Source organism: Narcine bancroftii, chromosome 14, assembly GCF_036971445.1.
Source record: "Narcine bancroftii isolate sNarBan1 chromosome 14, sNarBan1.hap1, whole genome shotgun sequence".
Classification (NCBI taxonomy): Eukaryota; Metazoa; Chordata; class Chondrichthyes; order Torpediniformes; family Narcinidae; genus Narcine; species Narcine bancroftii.
This window is the reverse complement of record NC_091482.1, coordinates 11,132,788-11,148,852: the sequence shown is the minus strand read 5'-3', so window position 1 is coordinate 11,148,852 and position 16,065 is coordinate 11,132,788. Positions and strand designations below refer to the sequence as shown.

Here is a 16,065-nt window from a genome sequence, read left to right as displayed (position 1 = left end):
TTTAAAATAGAATCTGCCGTTTAACCTTGAGAGTAAATGAACTTTGAATCTGCATTGTCCAAAACGATGCTATGTCTGGGTACAGTGACTAGAACAGAATTTGACAATGGTGGGTAATTGGGCATTGGAAGCATGCTCCACGCATTATGAATAGTTGACAGACCTATATAATTACCTCCTTTTCCTGCCTGATAAGCGCCTCCCCCCACCCCCACCCCCCCACCCCCACCACCGAACCCAGAACCTCGTATTAAACTCAGCCATTTACAGTAAAGGGAATACATGTGCAAGTCAAAGCAAGCTACTAGAAGTCATCAATAACTTTATCTCTTATCATTCAAGAGTCAATCTAACTCGGCTCCTTGGTGGAATTGCTAACGCACTTGGATGTGTAATAAAGCTTTTGGTTAGTTTTGGGATTTGCAATGAAATGAGTTTAATTTAATGATAATCAAAGGACAGACAGATGGACAAGATGATTGTCAGGTGGAGGTCAAGGACTAGCATTGGCTGGAATAATGGGCAGAAGAATCACCCTTGAAACAAAGATGGATATCAAGCAATAATGACACATTGGGCTGGACCATTGATCACCCTGGACAACAATTTTTTTCAAAAGGTTTGCTTCCTGAAAAAAAATTAGGGATTTAATTTTTTAAAATTTTATTTATTTAGATATACAGCGCGGTAGCAGGCCATTTTGGCTCATGAGTCCGTCCTGCCCAATTTACCCCCAATTAACCTACACCCATGGTACGTTTTTGAACGGTGGTTTTGAATGTTTATGCTAGACAACACAAAGATAATTTCAGATTTGCTGTATCAGGTAGGAAGTTGGAGAAACATTAAATTAACTTTAATTGGATTTAGCATGTTTAATGATACTGACACATTGCATTAGTTTAACTGACCTAAAAATGCTTTGCCGTTGATTTTCATTTATACTCAGCATCTGATGCCTCTTGTGTCAGTGCTGGCTGATGTTGGGAGTGAAAACAGGAGTATTATTAAAGAAATAAAGTGTTCAAGAACAACACAAGAGATAGGAGCGCTGCAAACAGATGGCTGGATTCCCTCCCAAGTTTACCAGCCACTGGCGAATGGAAAGCCATCGGACAACCTGGCTGAGTACTACATATCGCACGGGAATGAACTGGCTTCCAGGTGAGGAAGGCCTTGCTTTTCAGATCATCCTGAACAATTTCTTTCTCACCAAAATTCACACATGTTATGAATGGAAACGCCCTCCCTTTATGATGAATGCTATCTGGAATAAATCAAGCCCTCAGGGCTTCTGGGTTAAGCTTACAAACTCTGTTGAGTGCTTTGAACTGCAAATCTTCAACAATATTTCATCTGTCAAGGATGTCCTTTTCAACACTGATCAAATGTGTTCCTCTTTCAGTGAAATAATTGCTCCCATAATGAGAAGTTGAACCGTGATCCTGGAACATCAGCCTGCTTTTTCACAACTTCAGGAAGTTGTACATTGTACTTCAGCTTGTACATTGGAATTCCACTGAGTCGATCCTGCATTCCTTGATGCAAATGTCGGTGATCTTAAAAACCTCATTTAATCAGAATAATCAAGATTCCTGGCTTCCAATCTTTGCTTTTAACTGTGATCCATCTTCATTAACGTTCAGTTTGAGTTAACTGTACAAGTGTTTTACAAACTTCCAGTAACAGATAAATGGATGTTTCTATGCAGAGATTTTCTTTTTGAGTTTGAAAATGAGAAATCTAGTTCTTTAGAATTCTTTCATTACTTTTGTTCTTACATTAGACTGGTGCAAACCATAGTATGGTCTGAAACAGGATGTCTCTGGTCAGTGGGAATATATTGTCCTAACAGGAATTTCAAGCCATAGTTTGTGTCACCTTGTTCTCTGCCAGAGGAAGCTGGGCTTGCTGTGCTCCATGGAATCATACCGTCTGCTGACTTGCTCAGTGAGTTTTTTCTGGGTCTCTGCAGACACCAGAGAGATGCTGTGAGAACCATTTTGTTTCTCGAATGTTGCTTTCTCTGATCAGCGGACTGGAAGGGGTGTGTAGCATCACCAGGCTTGGAGAGGGCACTAAGGAGAACAAAAGAACAGAAAAAAAATGAGTCACGCCCCCTAAAACAAATAGTAATTATTAATCAGAATATAACATCAGCGTGTCCTGGAATTATTCATCGTTTCAGAAGTATTACAACACAGAGGAAGGCTTTTTTTTCCGTCCAATGGAGCTCAACTCTTTCCCTATAACCTTGTAAATTAATCTCTTTCATGTCTAAGAAAGGCCATCCAATTCCCATTGGTAGACACTGATTTATTCTGTTCTGCCATCCTTCCAGGTCACAACCATTCTCCAAGTGCACTTAAGATTTATTTTCTCACCATCACTAACACATTTTCTCCACAACTTTAAATCTTGAACCACCTGCCAATGGGAGCAGCTTCCCCTCGATTAAACCGACCTGAGCCTGTTGCAATCTTGTACTTTTCCAGCCAATCTCTCAACCAACTTTGTTCCAAGATAACAATGCCAGCTTCTCCACTCCAACTCTCCAGCTTCAATCCCTGTGCAAGGAACCCCCTTTCCTCTCTGTCTCAGGATCTAAACCGTAACCAGAGTTGGATGCAATACTGCAGCTACTGCCTACCGAGTGCTTTCCACAGGTTTAAAGTACCTTCCTTTTGTGCTCTGTGCTCCGATTGGATGTAATTGTGGGCAGCATGGGCTCCAAAGGGGCTGTTATTTTGCTATATACCTAAATTTAAAGTTCAGAGCACGGAAACTTGGTGTTGAATCCCACAGCAACAGGTCAGGAATTTAAATCGAGTCAGGGAGCATCAGTGAAAAAGATCCTATATATTTTATTAATCACCATTCAATATGATGGGGTGGAACCGTCCCCACCAATCACTGCCCAGCCCATAACTAAATACTTCACCTGAAGGCAGCGAGGATTTTCACTGGGTAACATAAAAGGCTCTTGTTGGTGAAAATATCCACAGTTCCAGTGACACCATCCAGTGTCAGTCTCTTTCCAAATGCTAGCATGTCCTTCCAATCGGATTTTCTCCTTCCAGCGAAACCCACAACTCTACCTCCTCCTCTTTGCTTCCAGGAATCACAGGACAAAGATGAAATCACAGAGTGGGGCACCACAGCTTGCGTAACAGTCAGCGCAATGCTGTTACAGTGCCAACAACCGGGGTTCGAAGCAGGCGCTGTCTGTACAGTGTTTGCACATTCTCCCTGTGTCTGCGTGGGTTTTTTTTTCCTCATGATGGGTGCACAAGCTGTTCTATCAACTCCAGCAAGAAACAGCAGATAAGCAGAACTGATCCTAGATTGAGGAGTGGGTTCTCATTGTCTGAGTGAATATTTGTAGAAGATTAAGTTGGAATCATTCCTTTCTTTTTCAAAGTGAAGAGTGTTATTAGAAAAGCTCAGTTTACTTCACATGTTGAAGTTTACAACTTGTATTCAGCACTTCGCTCACTTCTGGCCTTCAAGTTTAACCCTTTTGCTCCTGCTCTTACTTGGGCCCTCTTTACTAACTGGTCCCAGTCACAAAATATTCAAACAACAGCAATAGATGGGGCTGCTCAGTTAGCGTGGCAGTTAATACAATGCTGATACAGTGTCAGGGATCGGGGCTCGAAGTCTGAGTTTGTACGTTCCCTCAGCGTCTGGGTGCTCTGCTTTCCACCCACCCTTCAGTGTATGGGGACTTTAGGTCAATCGGGTGTAATCAGGCTTGTGGGCTGAGAGGGCCTGTTACCATGGTCTGACTGGGGAAAAAAAGCATCTCCAGGTTTGTTGATGAAATAAAGTATGATGGGAAAGTAATCTTAGAGGAGGAAACAAAGGGATAAGGACAGGGTCAGTGGGCACAACAGCAGCAGATATGTTCTAATTTGGCCAAAACAAGACGATTCGCTTTGCAAGGGTGAATTGAAAAGTGGGCTCCTCCCTTAGACAGTGGTAAATCAGCACATTCTGGGGCATCTCAGTGATGAGAGACGAGTTTTCTTTCTTATGAGTAGAAAAGGCTTTGAGGGGAAGGAGGGGCTTCTGTGTGAGATATGCAAAAGTTTGAAGGACAGAGGTGGTTCAAGGTCAGGGGCAAGCAAATGAGAGGAGAAAATTGAGGGAGAATAGTTTTATCCAGAGGGTGCACAACATTACCTGCATGGATGGTGGAGGCAGGGATTCTCACAATGTGGAAGATACATTTAGATTGGTGCGTGAAAGGCCTTGACATAGAAACCTGTGGACCTGGTGCTGGAACTGGGAATACAGATACACAATTCCCTGAAAGTGGCAGGCAGGGTTGTAAAGAAAACTTTTGGCATCTTGGCCTTCATAAATCAAAGCACTGAGTACAGGAGTTGGGACATTAAGTTGTACAAGACATTGATGAGGCCAAATTTGGAGTAATGTGTGCAGTTCTAGTTGCCTACCTACAGGAAGGAGAACAGTAAAATTGAAAGAGCGCAGAGAAGATTTACTAGGATGTTGCCAGGTCTTCAGGAGTTGAGTTACAGAGAAAGATTAAATAGGTTAGGACTTTATTCTTTGTAAAGAAGAAGAATGAGGGGAGATTTGATAGAGGTTTACAAACTTATGAGGGGAATAGACAGAGTAAATGCGAGTAGGCTCTTTCCACTTAGATTGGGAGAGATGAATTTGAGAGGACCTGGCTTCAGGGTGAAAGGGGAAGGTTTAGAGGAAATATTAGGGGAAATCTTTTTCCACTCAGAGAGTGGTGGGAGTGTGGAACGAGCTGCCATCTGACATAAATGCGGGCTCAAGTTTTAAGAATAAATTGAATAGATACATGGATGGGATAGGTCTGGAGGGTTATAGACTAGGTGCAGGTCAATGGGGCTAGCGGAATAATATTTTAGCACAAACTAGAAGGGCTGAATGGCTTTTTTCTGTATTCTATGGTTCTAAGATAAATGGATTACTTGATGACTGACACAGATGGGCTGAAGAGCATTCCTGTCCAGGGTGACCGTGGCTCTGCAATGCCAGTGCAATGTGACAATGAGCAGTGATATTGATTGAGGGAGAGAGGTAAATATTGACCAGGGCACTGAGAATAATCCCCTTGCCCTTCTTTGAAATTGTGACACAGAATCTTTTACGTTTCACACATGGTGGGGGGTGGGGGGGGGGGTTGAATGAGAGCTTGTATTAGCATCATAGCGGAAAAAAATTGGAGAATATAGCACTGATGAGTTGGCCTGGAATTTTGTGTTAATGTTACTGGAAAGAAATTTAAATCCATGACTTCTTGACTCATAGGTAAAAGTGCCACTATTAACCAGACAGACAAATGCGAGCCCCAAGTTCATTGAATTATTTCTGAACTGAGTCTGTACCCTTTTCCTGTTCCACGAATTAACCAATGCTCCACAACAAAATTCATGGGCACATTCCTAAAGGGCTGACCCCAGGCATCTGTTGCCAGTCCAAAGATGCATTTGGGGCTGCATGGCAGCAGTTCACTTCAGACATAGCTGGCTGCAACAAGCCCCTTTTAAGGTGCGTTATACCAGAAGCCATCAGCAATTGTTAGACTTCAGAGAAATCCACAACGCTGTCACAGCTCCAGCGATCAAATCCCACACTGTCTGTAAGGAGCTTGTACATTCTCCCCAAGTCTGCGTGGATTTTCCCCGGGGATCCTGGTTTGCTCACATCGTTCAAAAAAAAACGTACTTGGGGTTAATTGAGGGTAATTGTGTGGTACAGGCTTGTGGGCCAAAAAACCTGTGATAATGGTACATATGTAAATTTAGAAAGTCTAAAATGAGAGTAGAGTGGGTTCTGAGAGAGGCCTGAGACCACTGTTAGAGGTGAGGGAGAAGAAAGTGCATTGCCATTGTAATTTTCCACACCTGAAAGTGTCACAGCCCCAGCTCTACCAATGCACTTCATTATTCACTGTCGAGAATCTATGGGGCTTCTTCAGATTCAAATTTATTGTCAGAGTACATGCATGACATCACATACAACCCGGAGATTCTTACATCTATGCTTTGGACATACTTATGAAATGAAATACTACTTTTCGTCAATGTAAAAGCAGATATTTTTCCTTGATTATACAGCACTTGAATTGCCCCGAAATTTCAACTGGTTGGACAAACCCTGCAATAGCATAGACCATGAGCCGGACCTGTACCTTAGTGCCTCACTTCATCCAATAGAATGTAAAGTCAGTTCACCTGCATCTCTACTGATATTTGTTCTTCAACTGGAATAGTCTACGCTACAGTGATTCTGAACGGGAGCCCTACAGTCGCTGTTTTTCACCTCAGGTAATATAAATATATATTTTATTAAAAATATTTTTCATATAGTTGGTAGAAGTATGGAAGAAACCAAAATGACTGCTTTACAGCAACGGGGGGTGGGGGGGGGGGGCATAAACATTGACCAGAGTCCCAAGGGGGTCATAGCCAAAGCCGAAAAAAACTTGAGAATGGCTGGTCTACAATATACTCATATCTTTCATTTTAATCTTTCTTTTCCAACTCTTATCCAACTCCCAACTAAGTGATTGTAGAAAACTATTTAATATTTCAAAACCTTCAGCATGGAGAAATCTTTTAAATTTGGCCTGTGTATTCTTCCACCAATAACCTTCAGCTTGCTAGCGCCAGTTACCAATTCGTCAAACATTGTGAAGAATTTCTCACTGCTTATCTGATCAAAACATCTTCATAAATTTGGAAAAGAAATGAGAGAGCAGTGTGGAAAGTCAAGCCTCTTTGTTCGCAAGGTCATCAAGTCTTTGTTCCAGCACCCTTTATAAATAACTGAGCAAGTCCAATGCTGACCATCACACCATCAGGGAAACAGAGTTGTCTTCAGGGAGACTGAATCCAAAGTACAAAATGAAAGCTCTTGAAAGAAACCCTGTCTTTCCCCCACCTCCTCCACCTCACTCTCTACTCCCAAAATAGTCTTTAAATAAGATAGACCATAATTTCTTTGCATTGCAGCAGAATCAAGGCATGATTAATGATAACCTCCTTTAATTATCGACTTCATGACAACAAGTTGGTGTGTGGTGTCCTGTATGAGGGAGTGCTAAAGATATGATGTGGTTCTTCTTCTTTCAACAGGGAAGGGTGGTGCCAAAGATAGCTTTTAGGGACCGGACTAATTTATTGGAAGAGCAAACATAATAACCCAAAGATAAGAAGACGCCAGGGGATGTCATTAAGTCCAGACCCCTGCGACACAGGCATTGGCAATACAAACATTACTGATCCTTTAAAGTGGCACAATAGTCCTCAAACTAAAGTAATCCTATGAATGCCCTATCAGTTGTCTTACCTGGGTAAATTTGTCCTATCTGGCAATAAGTGATTGGAAACATTGAAGGGAAAAGATTTATTGGAGGGTATTTGCATGCGTACCTGAGATGACTCCAGAATTATTTATTCCAAATGCCAATGCAATAAACAACCAGTTCAGCAGCTTGACACTTATCACTGTTCACACCCATGGGCGAAGAGAGCCTGATTGCCACCCCACACAGAGTGAGAATGTGACTTCCCCTGAGGGTATAGCAGCACTGAGTATAGCCTCCAAATTCTCTCTGCATTTGTGTCTTTAGAATAGTGGAGGAGAGTGTCCAAAGTCAACATAACCTTCGCAGAGTGAGAGATTTCCAAAAATCAGCGTTTCAGATTTAATGTACGTTCAGTGTATGATGTTCCCTGTAAAATATCAGGACTTCCTGTTCCCCAATTATGTATATAATTTCCTTCCTCAAAAACCCTGGAAATCCTCTCAGGCTGAGTATAGAAGGAATGATTTTTCCTGATGTATAAACACATGCAGTTTCCTTACACACCAAATTTGCCACTCTTATAACATTCCTCTAATGCAGTAGTTTTCAAACTTTTTCTTTCCATTCACATACCACTTTAAGTAATCCCTATGGCATCAGTGCTCTGTGATTAGTAAGGGATTGCTTAAGGTGGTGTGTGAGTGGGAAGGGAGGTTGAGAACCACTGCTCTCGACCCAATTGTGACTGAAATATTTTGCTTGAGAAAAATTGTCATTGGCCTATTTCCTTTGACGTTATGAAACTGGGCACAAGTCAATTAGGGACGATTAAAACGGTGGTTTTCAAACGTTTTCTTTCCACTCACCACCTAAGTAATCCCTTATTAATCAGAGAGCACCTATGGCATAGGGATTAGTTAAAGTGGTGTGTGAGTGGAAAGAAAAAGGTTGAAAACCACTGTTTTAATCATCCCTAATTGACTCGTTATGTGCAGGGTTTCATAACTCCAAAGAAAATGGGCCAATGACCATTTTTCTCAAACAAAATATTTCATTAACAATTGGGTCTCGAGCAGTGACTCTCAACCTTCCCTTCCCACTGACATCCCACCTCAAGCAATCCCTTACTAATCACAGAGCACTGATGGCACAGGGATTACTTAAAGTGGGATGTGAGTGGAAAAAAAAATGTTTGAAATCCACTGCTCTAATGTGAACATTGTTGTTGGTTGTTGTGCATTAGGCTCATTGTTTGTATTACGTGATCTATCTAAGGTTCTGTTGGGAATTGGCGTGGACATGATGTGCCAAATGGTCTCCTTCTTTGGCGCAGTAAGAATCTAAAGCAAGCATTTCTACGACCTCCTTTCTCAGCATCTTCTCTATTTGTTGTTTGTGATTTCTCAGCAACGTACACAGGGTGTGCTGTTTGCTTTCACTATCTGCCTTTCTTCTGTAACATTCTGTGAAATGAAGATTCATATCACAGCACTCAAGATACATGGACTCATGACCCGATGAACATCAACAGCGATGTGTCGCTCTACAGAGAAGAGATGGAAAATCTCATGAAAAGGTATGGGAATGACAACCTGAGTCCAGTGGCGGATTACCCATTAGGCTGAGTAGGCTGAAGCCCAGGAGCCCAGAAGGTAAGGGGGCCCGACCATGATTTGATTGGCCCAATAGGCCAACAAAGTGCTGGCATCCACTTGGAGGGTATGAAGTACAACCAATGAAAGTAGATGTTGGGGAGGGGGTGCGGGAGTGGCAACATCATGCAGCCGATGACGCGAATAGAGATTGATAGCAACTGTTGCTTTGAGAATAAAGGCTATAGTCACGGTAGCCGTGGAGACCATTACCCATTCACAGCTCGGGCCAGGAGCAAGTTGTAATTGAGCCATGCCTTTATCCTGAAGCGGGTGCCTCCACTGTGGATGGGGATGGTGGCGGTCTCCACAGACCATCGGGAGCCATGTGCTGCCCCGCTCTGTGTTTACTGCATCTGCAGAATACTGGGTGATTCTGACTGGGGCTCAACAGCCCGGTTGGAGGCCTAACTTACAGCCGCAATTTCTCTGCATTTCTGGCCACTGCTTGTGCCCGGATGCTGCGGATTGGAGCGCAGAGGAGGTGCATTACAATGGGGGAGAGGGTGCAGGGACTGGCCTGCCCTGCCACCAAATTGATTCCATCAGAACCTGGTGGCCAACTACCTCTAGAGCAGAGAACCAAGCTGGCTCAGCAGCAGAGGGACAAGCGACATTTTGGGTCAAAACCAGGGCATCAGAATTCTCCGCCTCCTCCTCCTCCTCCTCCACAATGAATGGTGGGGGCCATGGGGCAAGGTCAGAGGGAGGTCTTACTAAAGCACAGCCCAGGGCCAGGGTGGCAGTTAATCTCAGTTAATGTCTCAACATGGACAAGACAAAGGAGATGATTGTGGACTTCAGGAGGACCAGAGATGACCATCTCCATTACACATTAATAGCTTGGCTGTGGAGAGAGTAGAGAGCAAGTTCCTCGGAGTCCACTTAAGAACTGATTTATCTTGGACACATAGCATCCCCTCACTTGTCAGGAAGGCACAAGAGTAACTTTTAATTTTAGCTTTTTTTAGTTAGAGTGGACCAAATAGGTTCCTACTACATCTTTAACACCCGATTCTCACCAGGGTCTGAAGGACACTGCCAAATTGTCAAAAAGTAAGGCCAAAAGGTACACAGCTCAGCGCGGACATTGGCGACTTCAGGGGTTTCTACGAGGCTCTAAAGGCTGTGTACGGCCCCTCACCCCAAGTCCAAAGCCCGCTGCGCAGCTCAGACGGCAAAGTCCTCCTCAGCGACAAGATCTCCATCCTCAACCGATGGTCAGAACACTTCCAATCTCTTTTCAGTACCAACCGCTCAGTCCAAGATTCCGCCCTGCTCCAGCTTCCTCAACAGCCCCTAAGGCTAGAGCTGGATGAGGTTCCCACCCTGGATGAGACATATAAGGCAATCGAACAACTGAAAAGTGGCAAAGCAGCAGGTATGGATGGAATCCCCCCAGAAGTCTGGAAGGCTGGCGGCAAAACTCTGCATGCCAAACTGCATGAGTTTTTCAAGCTTTGTTGGGACCAAGGTAAACTGCCTCAGGATCTTTGTGATGCCACCATCATCACCCTGTACAAAAACAAAGGCGAGAAATCAGACTGCTCAAACTACAGGGGAATCACGTTGCTCTCCATTGCAGGCAAAATCTTCGCTAGGATTCTACTAAATAGAATAATACCTAGTGTCGCCGAGAATATTCTCCCAGAATCACAGTGCGGCTTTCGCGCAAACAGAGGAACCACTGACATGGTCTTTGCCCTCAGACAGCTTCAAGAAAAGTGCAGAGAACAAAACAAAGGACTCTACATCACCGTTGTTGACCTCACCAAAGCCTTCGACACCGTGAGCAGGAAAGGGCTTTGGCAAATACTAGAGCGCATCGGATGTCCCCCAAAGTTCCTCAACATGATTATCCAACTGCACGAAAACCAACAAGGTCGGGTCAGATACAGCAATGAGCTCTCTGAACCCTTCTCCATTAACAATGGCGTGAAGCAAGGCTGTGTTCTCGCACCAACCCTCTTTTCAATCTTCTTCAGCATGATGCTGAACCAAGCCATGAAAGACCCCAACAATGAAGACGCTGTTTACATCCGGTACCGCACGGATGGCAGTCTCTTCAATCTGAGGCGCCTGCAAGCTCACACCAAGACACAAGAGAAACTTGTCCGTGAACTACTCTTTGCAGATGATGCCGCTTTAGTTGCCCATTCAGAGCCAGCTCTTCAGCGCTTGACGTCCTGCTTTGCGGAAACTGCCAAAATGTTTGGCCTGGAAGTCAGCCTGAAGAAAACTGAGGTCCTCCATCAGCCAGCTCCCCACCATGACTACCAGCCCCCCCACATCTCCATCGGGCACACAAAACTCAAAACGGTCAACCAGTTTACCTATCTCGGCTGCACCATTTCATCAGATGCAAGGATCGACAATGAGATAGACAACAGACTCGCCAAGGCAAATAGCGCCTTTGGAAGACTACACAAAAGAGTCTGGAAAAACAACCAACTGAAAAACCTCACAAAGATAAGCGTATACAGAGCCGTTGTCATACCCACACTCCTGTTCGGCTCCGAATCATGGGTCCTCTACCGGCACCACCTACGGCTCCTAGAACGCTTCCACCAGCGTTGTCTCCGCTCCATCCTCAACATCCATTGGAGCGCTCACACCCCTAACGTCGAGGTACTCGAGATGGCAGAGGTCGACAGCATCGAGTCCACGCTGCTGAAGATCCAGCTGCGCTGGATGGGTCACGTCTCCAGAATGGAGGACCATCGCCTTCCCAAGATCGTATTATATGGCGAGCTCTCCACTGGCCACCGTGACAGAGGTGCACCAAAGAAAAGGTACAAGGACTGCCTAAAGAAATCTCTTGGTGCCTGCCACATTGACCACCGCCAGTGGGCTGATAACGCCTCAAACCGTGCATCTTGGCGCCTCACAGTTTGGCGGGCAGCAGCCTCCTTTGAAGAAGACCGCAGAGCCCACCTCACTGACAAAAGGCAAAGGAGGAAAAACCCAACACCCAACCCCAACCAACCAATTTTCCCTTGCAACCGCTGCAATCGTGTCTGCCTGTCCCGCATCGGACTGGTCAGCCACAAACGAGCCTGCAGCTGACGTGGACTTTTTACCCCCTCCATAAATCTTCGTCCGCGAAGCCAAGCCAAAGAAAAAAAAAAAAAAAAGAAGGCCAAAAGATACATGATGTCTAAATCTTCCTGACAAAGCCTCCTGGTGCAAGCCTTTCAAGTCCGCAGCTGCACTTTGCATCCGGTCAGGGGGCAGTGCCTGACCCCAAAGCACCATGCCCCAGTGCTTTGGTGCAACGTGCCTCTACCCACTGAACTCTCTCCTATGAAGAGGCTTCTTCGAGATGGGAACTCAGACAAGCCTGCCTGAGCTTGTTGCACCTCCAATCACTGCCATATCAGCTCCATTCAGGAGTTGAGGGGAAAGAAGATGGGATTTAATGCACTATTTAGTGCATTAAAAACTTGGCTGAATGGTGCATCAACTACAACCTCAGCAAAGCCAAGGAGCTGGTTGTTGACTTCAGGAAGGGAAAACCAGGGGATTACGATCCAGTGATTATTAGGAGAATCAGAGGTGTGGACCCAACACACTTATAGCATCGTGAAGAGAGCACATCAAGATTCTCGTGAATCACTTTCCTATTTTGCGTCTGAATTGTAATGGATTAAGATGCAACTTATTGGAAAACCTCTCAGAAACACAGCCACAGAATATAAATCCTATAATGGAGACATTTTATTCTTTAAAAGGTCCATGTCACAAACATACCAGTGGGAACAGCTAGAGTCTGTTGCAATCCTTGTCATTTTCCCACTGTCATGAACCAATTTCACAATTTCAATAATCTTCCCTGATCATTTATTCTACTTTCCCATTATTCTCCGAGTGAGAAGAAATGCTTTTCTTTCCTGTTTACTCAATTCTTTCAAATTCCCATCCCTTTCCATGGGCCTTGTACTCATATCCAAAGCTTCAATATAGTAGTAGATGGAAAAGCAAGGTTGGATCCTTCTGAAACACCACAGCACAGTGCAGGCCCTTCGGCCCTTGATATATCCCCCCCAAAAAATACTAACCCCACCTTTCTCATAGCCCTCTACTTTTTCCTCATCCTTGTGTCTATCGAAGAGTTTCAGCCTCCATTACCACCCCTGGCAAGGTATTCCAGGCACCTCTCTGTTAAAAAAAACAACCCTGATGTCTCCCCTAAACTTATCTCCCCGAACTTTGTCTACATGTCCTCTGGTGTTTGCCAATCCCGCCGTGGGAAACAGGTTGCCCACTCTACCTATGCCTCCCACAATCTTGTAGACCTCTATCAAGTCTCTCATCCTTCTACGCTCCAAAGAGCAACAAGATTAAGAAATTACGTTGACTTATGCGTCATCTCATGCACAAAGCACTGCATTAGTTCCAGTTAGCTATCCTTCAAAGGAGGGTGACTATAATTCCTGATAGAACGGCTGGTAATTATCAGGAGGTATTTTCAGCCAACAGGTAGCATCAGGCAATATTTTGATAAGGGACATTTCCTGCACTGGGAAGGCTGGCTCAAACAAGCTGGTTCATCCAAGGCTATCGGAGTGTGAAAGCAATATTAATCAAGTCAGTTTAAGCTGAACTGTTAGCCGGCTGGTTGATAGTGATTTTGAAAGCAAATGTCACTTGCTGAGGAGTATTGCTCTGCTTGACAGCACAACTGATTGAGATTTGTGTATCAGAATCCCAACTCACATTAAAATTTCTATTTGATGTTCATTAACCCTTAGTCATCTTACGGCAATAAAAATAAATTAGTTATTTAATTAGATTCAAGTGTCTGTGTAGTGATTAGGTGATAAATTGATATTCTTAACAGAAAAGACAGTATCAGTGTACTTCAGACAAAAACATGCAATTAGATCCAATTCATTTACCTGCGGTAAGTCACAGTATTTCATCTTCCCAGCTATTTTCAATGGTGAAGGATTAGCTAGATGGAAGTCTTATAATGCTTGAAGTACGACGACGACACCATTTACAAGTTCGCTGACGATGCATGGTGGTGGGTTGTGTAAAAATGGGCAGTGAGTCAGCATTCAGGAGGGAGATTAAAAACTTGGCTGAATGGTGCATCAACTACAACCTCAGCAAAGCCAAGGAGCTGGTTGTTGACTTCAAGAAGGGAAAACCAGGGGATTACGATCCAGTGATTATTAGGAGAATCAGAGGTGAAGGATCTTTCCTGGACCCAACATACTTATAGCATCGTGAAGAGAGCACATAAACCCCTCGACTTCCTCAAGCATTTGCAGAGATTTGGTATGACACTGGGAACCCTGGCAAATTTCTGCAGCTGCGTGGAGGATAGTGTGCTGACCAGCTACATCATGGTCTGGTATGGGGATATTACACAGATCAATTAACAATTTACCACATTACCAATATCCCGGAGCGTAAAGTCCTCCAAAAGGTAGTGGATACAGCCCAAGACATTAAAGGCAAAACCCTCCCCACCATCAACATCTACATGTTCCCTGTAGATAACACTGCTGTTAGAGAGCAGCAGCAATCATCAAGGATCCACACCACCCAGGACGCGCTCTGTTCTCGTTGCTACCATCAGGCAAGAGGTACAGATGGCACAAGACTCGCACCACCAGGTTCAGGAACAGCTGCTATCCCTCCACCATCAGACTCCTCAACAACAAACTCAATCAGGGATCATTTAAGGACTCTTTTGCCCTTTATTGAGTTTTTTTCCCCTCTCTGTATTGCACAGTTTGTTTACATTTCCTTATTTCTTTACATGTGTATTTCTCGCATTATCAATTCTGTCTCGTCCACAGGAAAAAGGAATCTCAGGGTTGTATGTGATTTCAGGTATGCATTCTGATAATAAATCTGAAATCTGAATCTGTGTAATGTAGGCATCTAGAAATGTTTTGACTTGCTTGTAACAGTGTTAACACACCAGACAAACTCGCTTGGGAGGCATGGTTAACATCGCGGTTAGCGCAATGCCAGCGTTACATTGCCAGCGACCCGGAATCGAATTCAGCGCTGTCTGTAAGGAGCCTGAATGATCCCCCTCTATCTGCACAGGTTTTCTCTGAGTGATCTGGTTTCCTCCACCCTTGAAAACGTACAGGGTGGTCGGTTAATTTGGGTATTTGGGCAACATGGGCTCGTGGGACGGAAGGGCCCGTTACCGTGCTGTATGTTTAATTTTTTTTTAATTAAATTTAAAAAAAATATAGCACTTTTGGGCAAATTGTAGATGATCTTTGTCTTTGCCCATTCTTTGTCAGGGGACTTCAGGTTATGTCCTTGCGGATTGGCACATTGAAAACTCAGTGCCTTGCAGCAAGGAAATGCTGACGGTGCTGGAAACTAGGGGCTCTTCGTGATGGGATTCAGCTGAGGCGGCCACATGGACCACATCTGGGCCTAAGCTTTAAAGAGTCACAGCTGTTGTATCCAGTGCAGCTCCACATATTTGAATAGGCTTTTATTGAAGAAGAAAACCTGTATGAGTTTTCTGTAAGAAATTACGGGATGGAAAACCAATAACTGAACGTAATATTTATCCTAGAAACACACAGAAATGCTGGAGGAACTCAGCTGGTCTCGCAGCGTCCGTAGTAGGTAATGATATATTACTGACATTTTGGGTTTGAGGCCTTTGCCAAGGTTTATGCAAGGACAGGAAGGCGTCTGATAAAGACTGAAGAGAGGAGTCCAGACTCACAAAAGGTGGATATAATAAGAGGAGAGGTGAAAGGAGACAGAAGGAAAAGGGAAGAGAGAGAGAGAGAGAGAGAAAGAGAGAGAGAGAGAGAGGGAGGGTAGGGGGGGTGGGAGAAAGGCGACAGGGGAAGAAGATGGGGGGGTGTTGTTTAATGGAATCTGGAGAAGTTAATGTTGATGCCATCCGGTTGGAGGGTGCCCAGATGGAAGATGAGGTGTTGTTCCCAAGTCTGGCAGTGTATGACATACAGTCAGGTCAGCAAGGGAATGGGACAGACATGGCAACAAGGGAATATTTCTAAGTTTGTCCCCAACGCAACACTTGGTGTGACTGAGTTGTGAAAAAGATTCAAAAGTGTTCTAGGTTGAGGGAGTGGACAGAGACATAAA

The 16,065-nt window shown here is 44.3% G+C and overlaps 1 protein-coding gene across 4 annotated transcripts in view; it reads right to left on the bottom strand.

Moving 5' to 3' along the window:
• Positions 1 to 239: 239 nt before the first annotated feature.
• Positions 240 to 16,065, bottom strand: part of hnf1ba (HNF1 homeobox Ba) — an 84,408-nt gene continuing 68,582 nt past the window's right edge. For all 4 annotated transcript variants that reach the window (XM_069912055.1, XM_069912054.1, XM_069912057.1 and 1 more), the window contains one exon: positions 240 to 2,078. In XM_069912055.1, the coding sequence (XP_069768156.1) occupies positions 2,058 to 2,078 (21 nt within the window). In that variant the 3' untranslated portion in view covers positions 240 to 2,057. The remainder of the gene's footprint in view (positions 2,079 to 16,065) is intronic.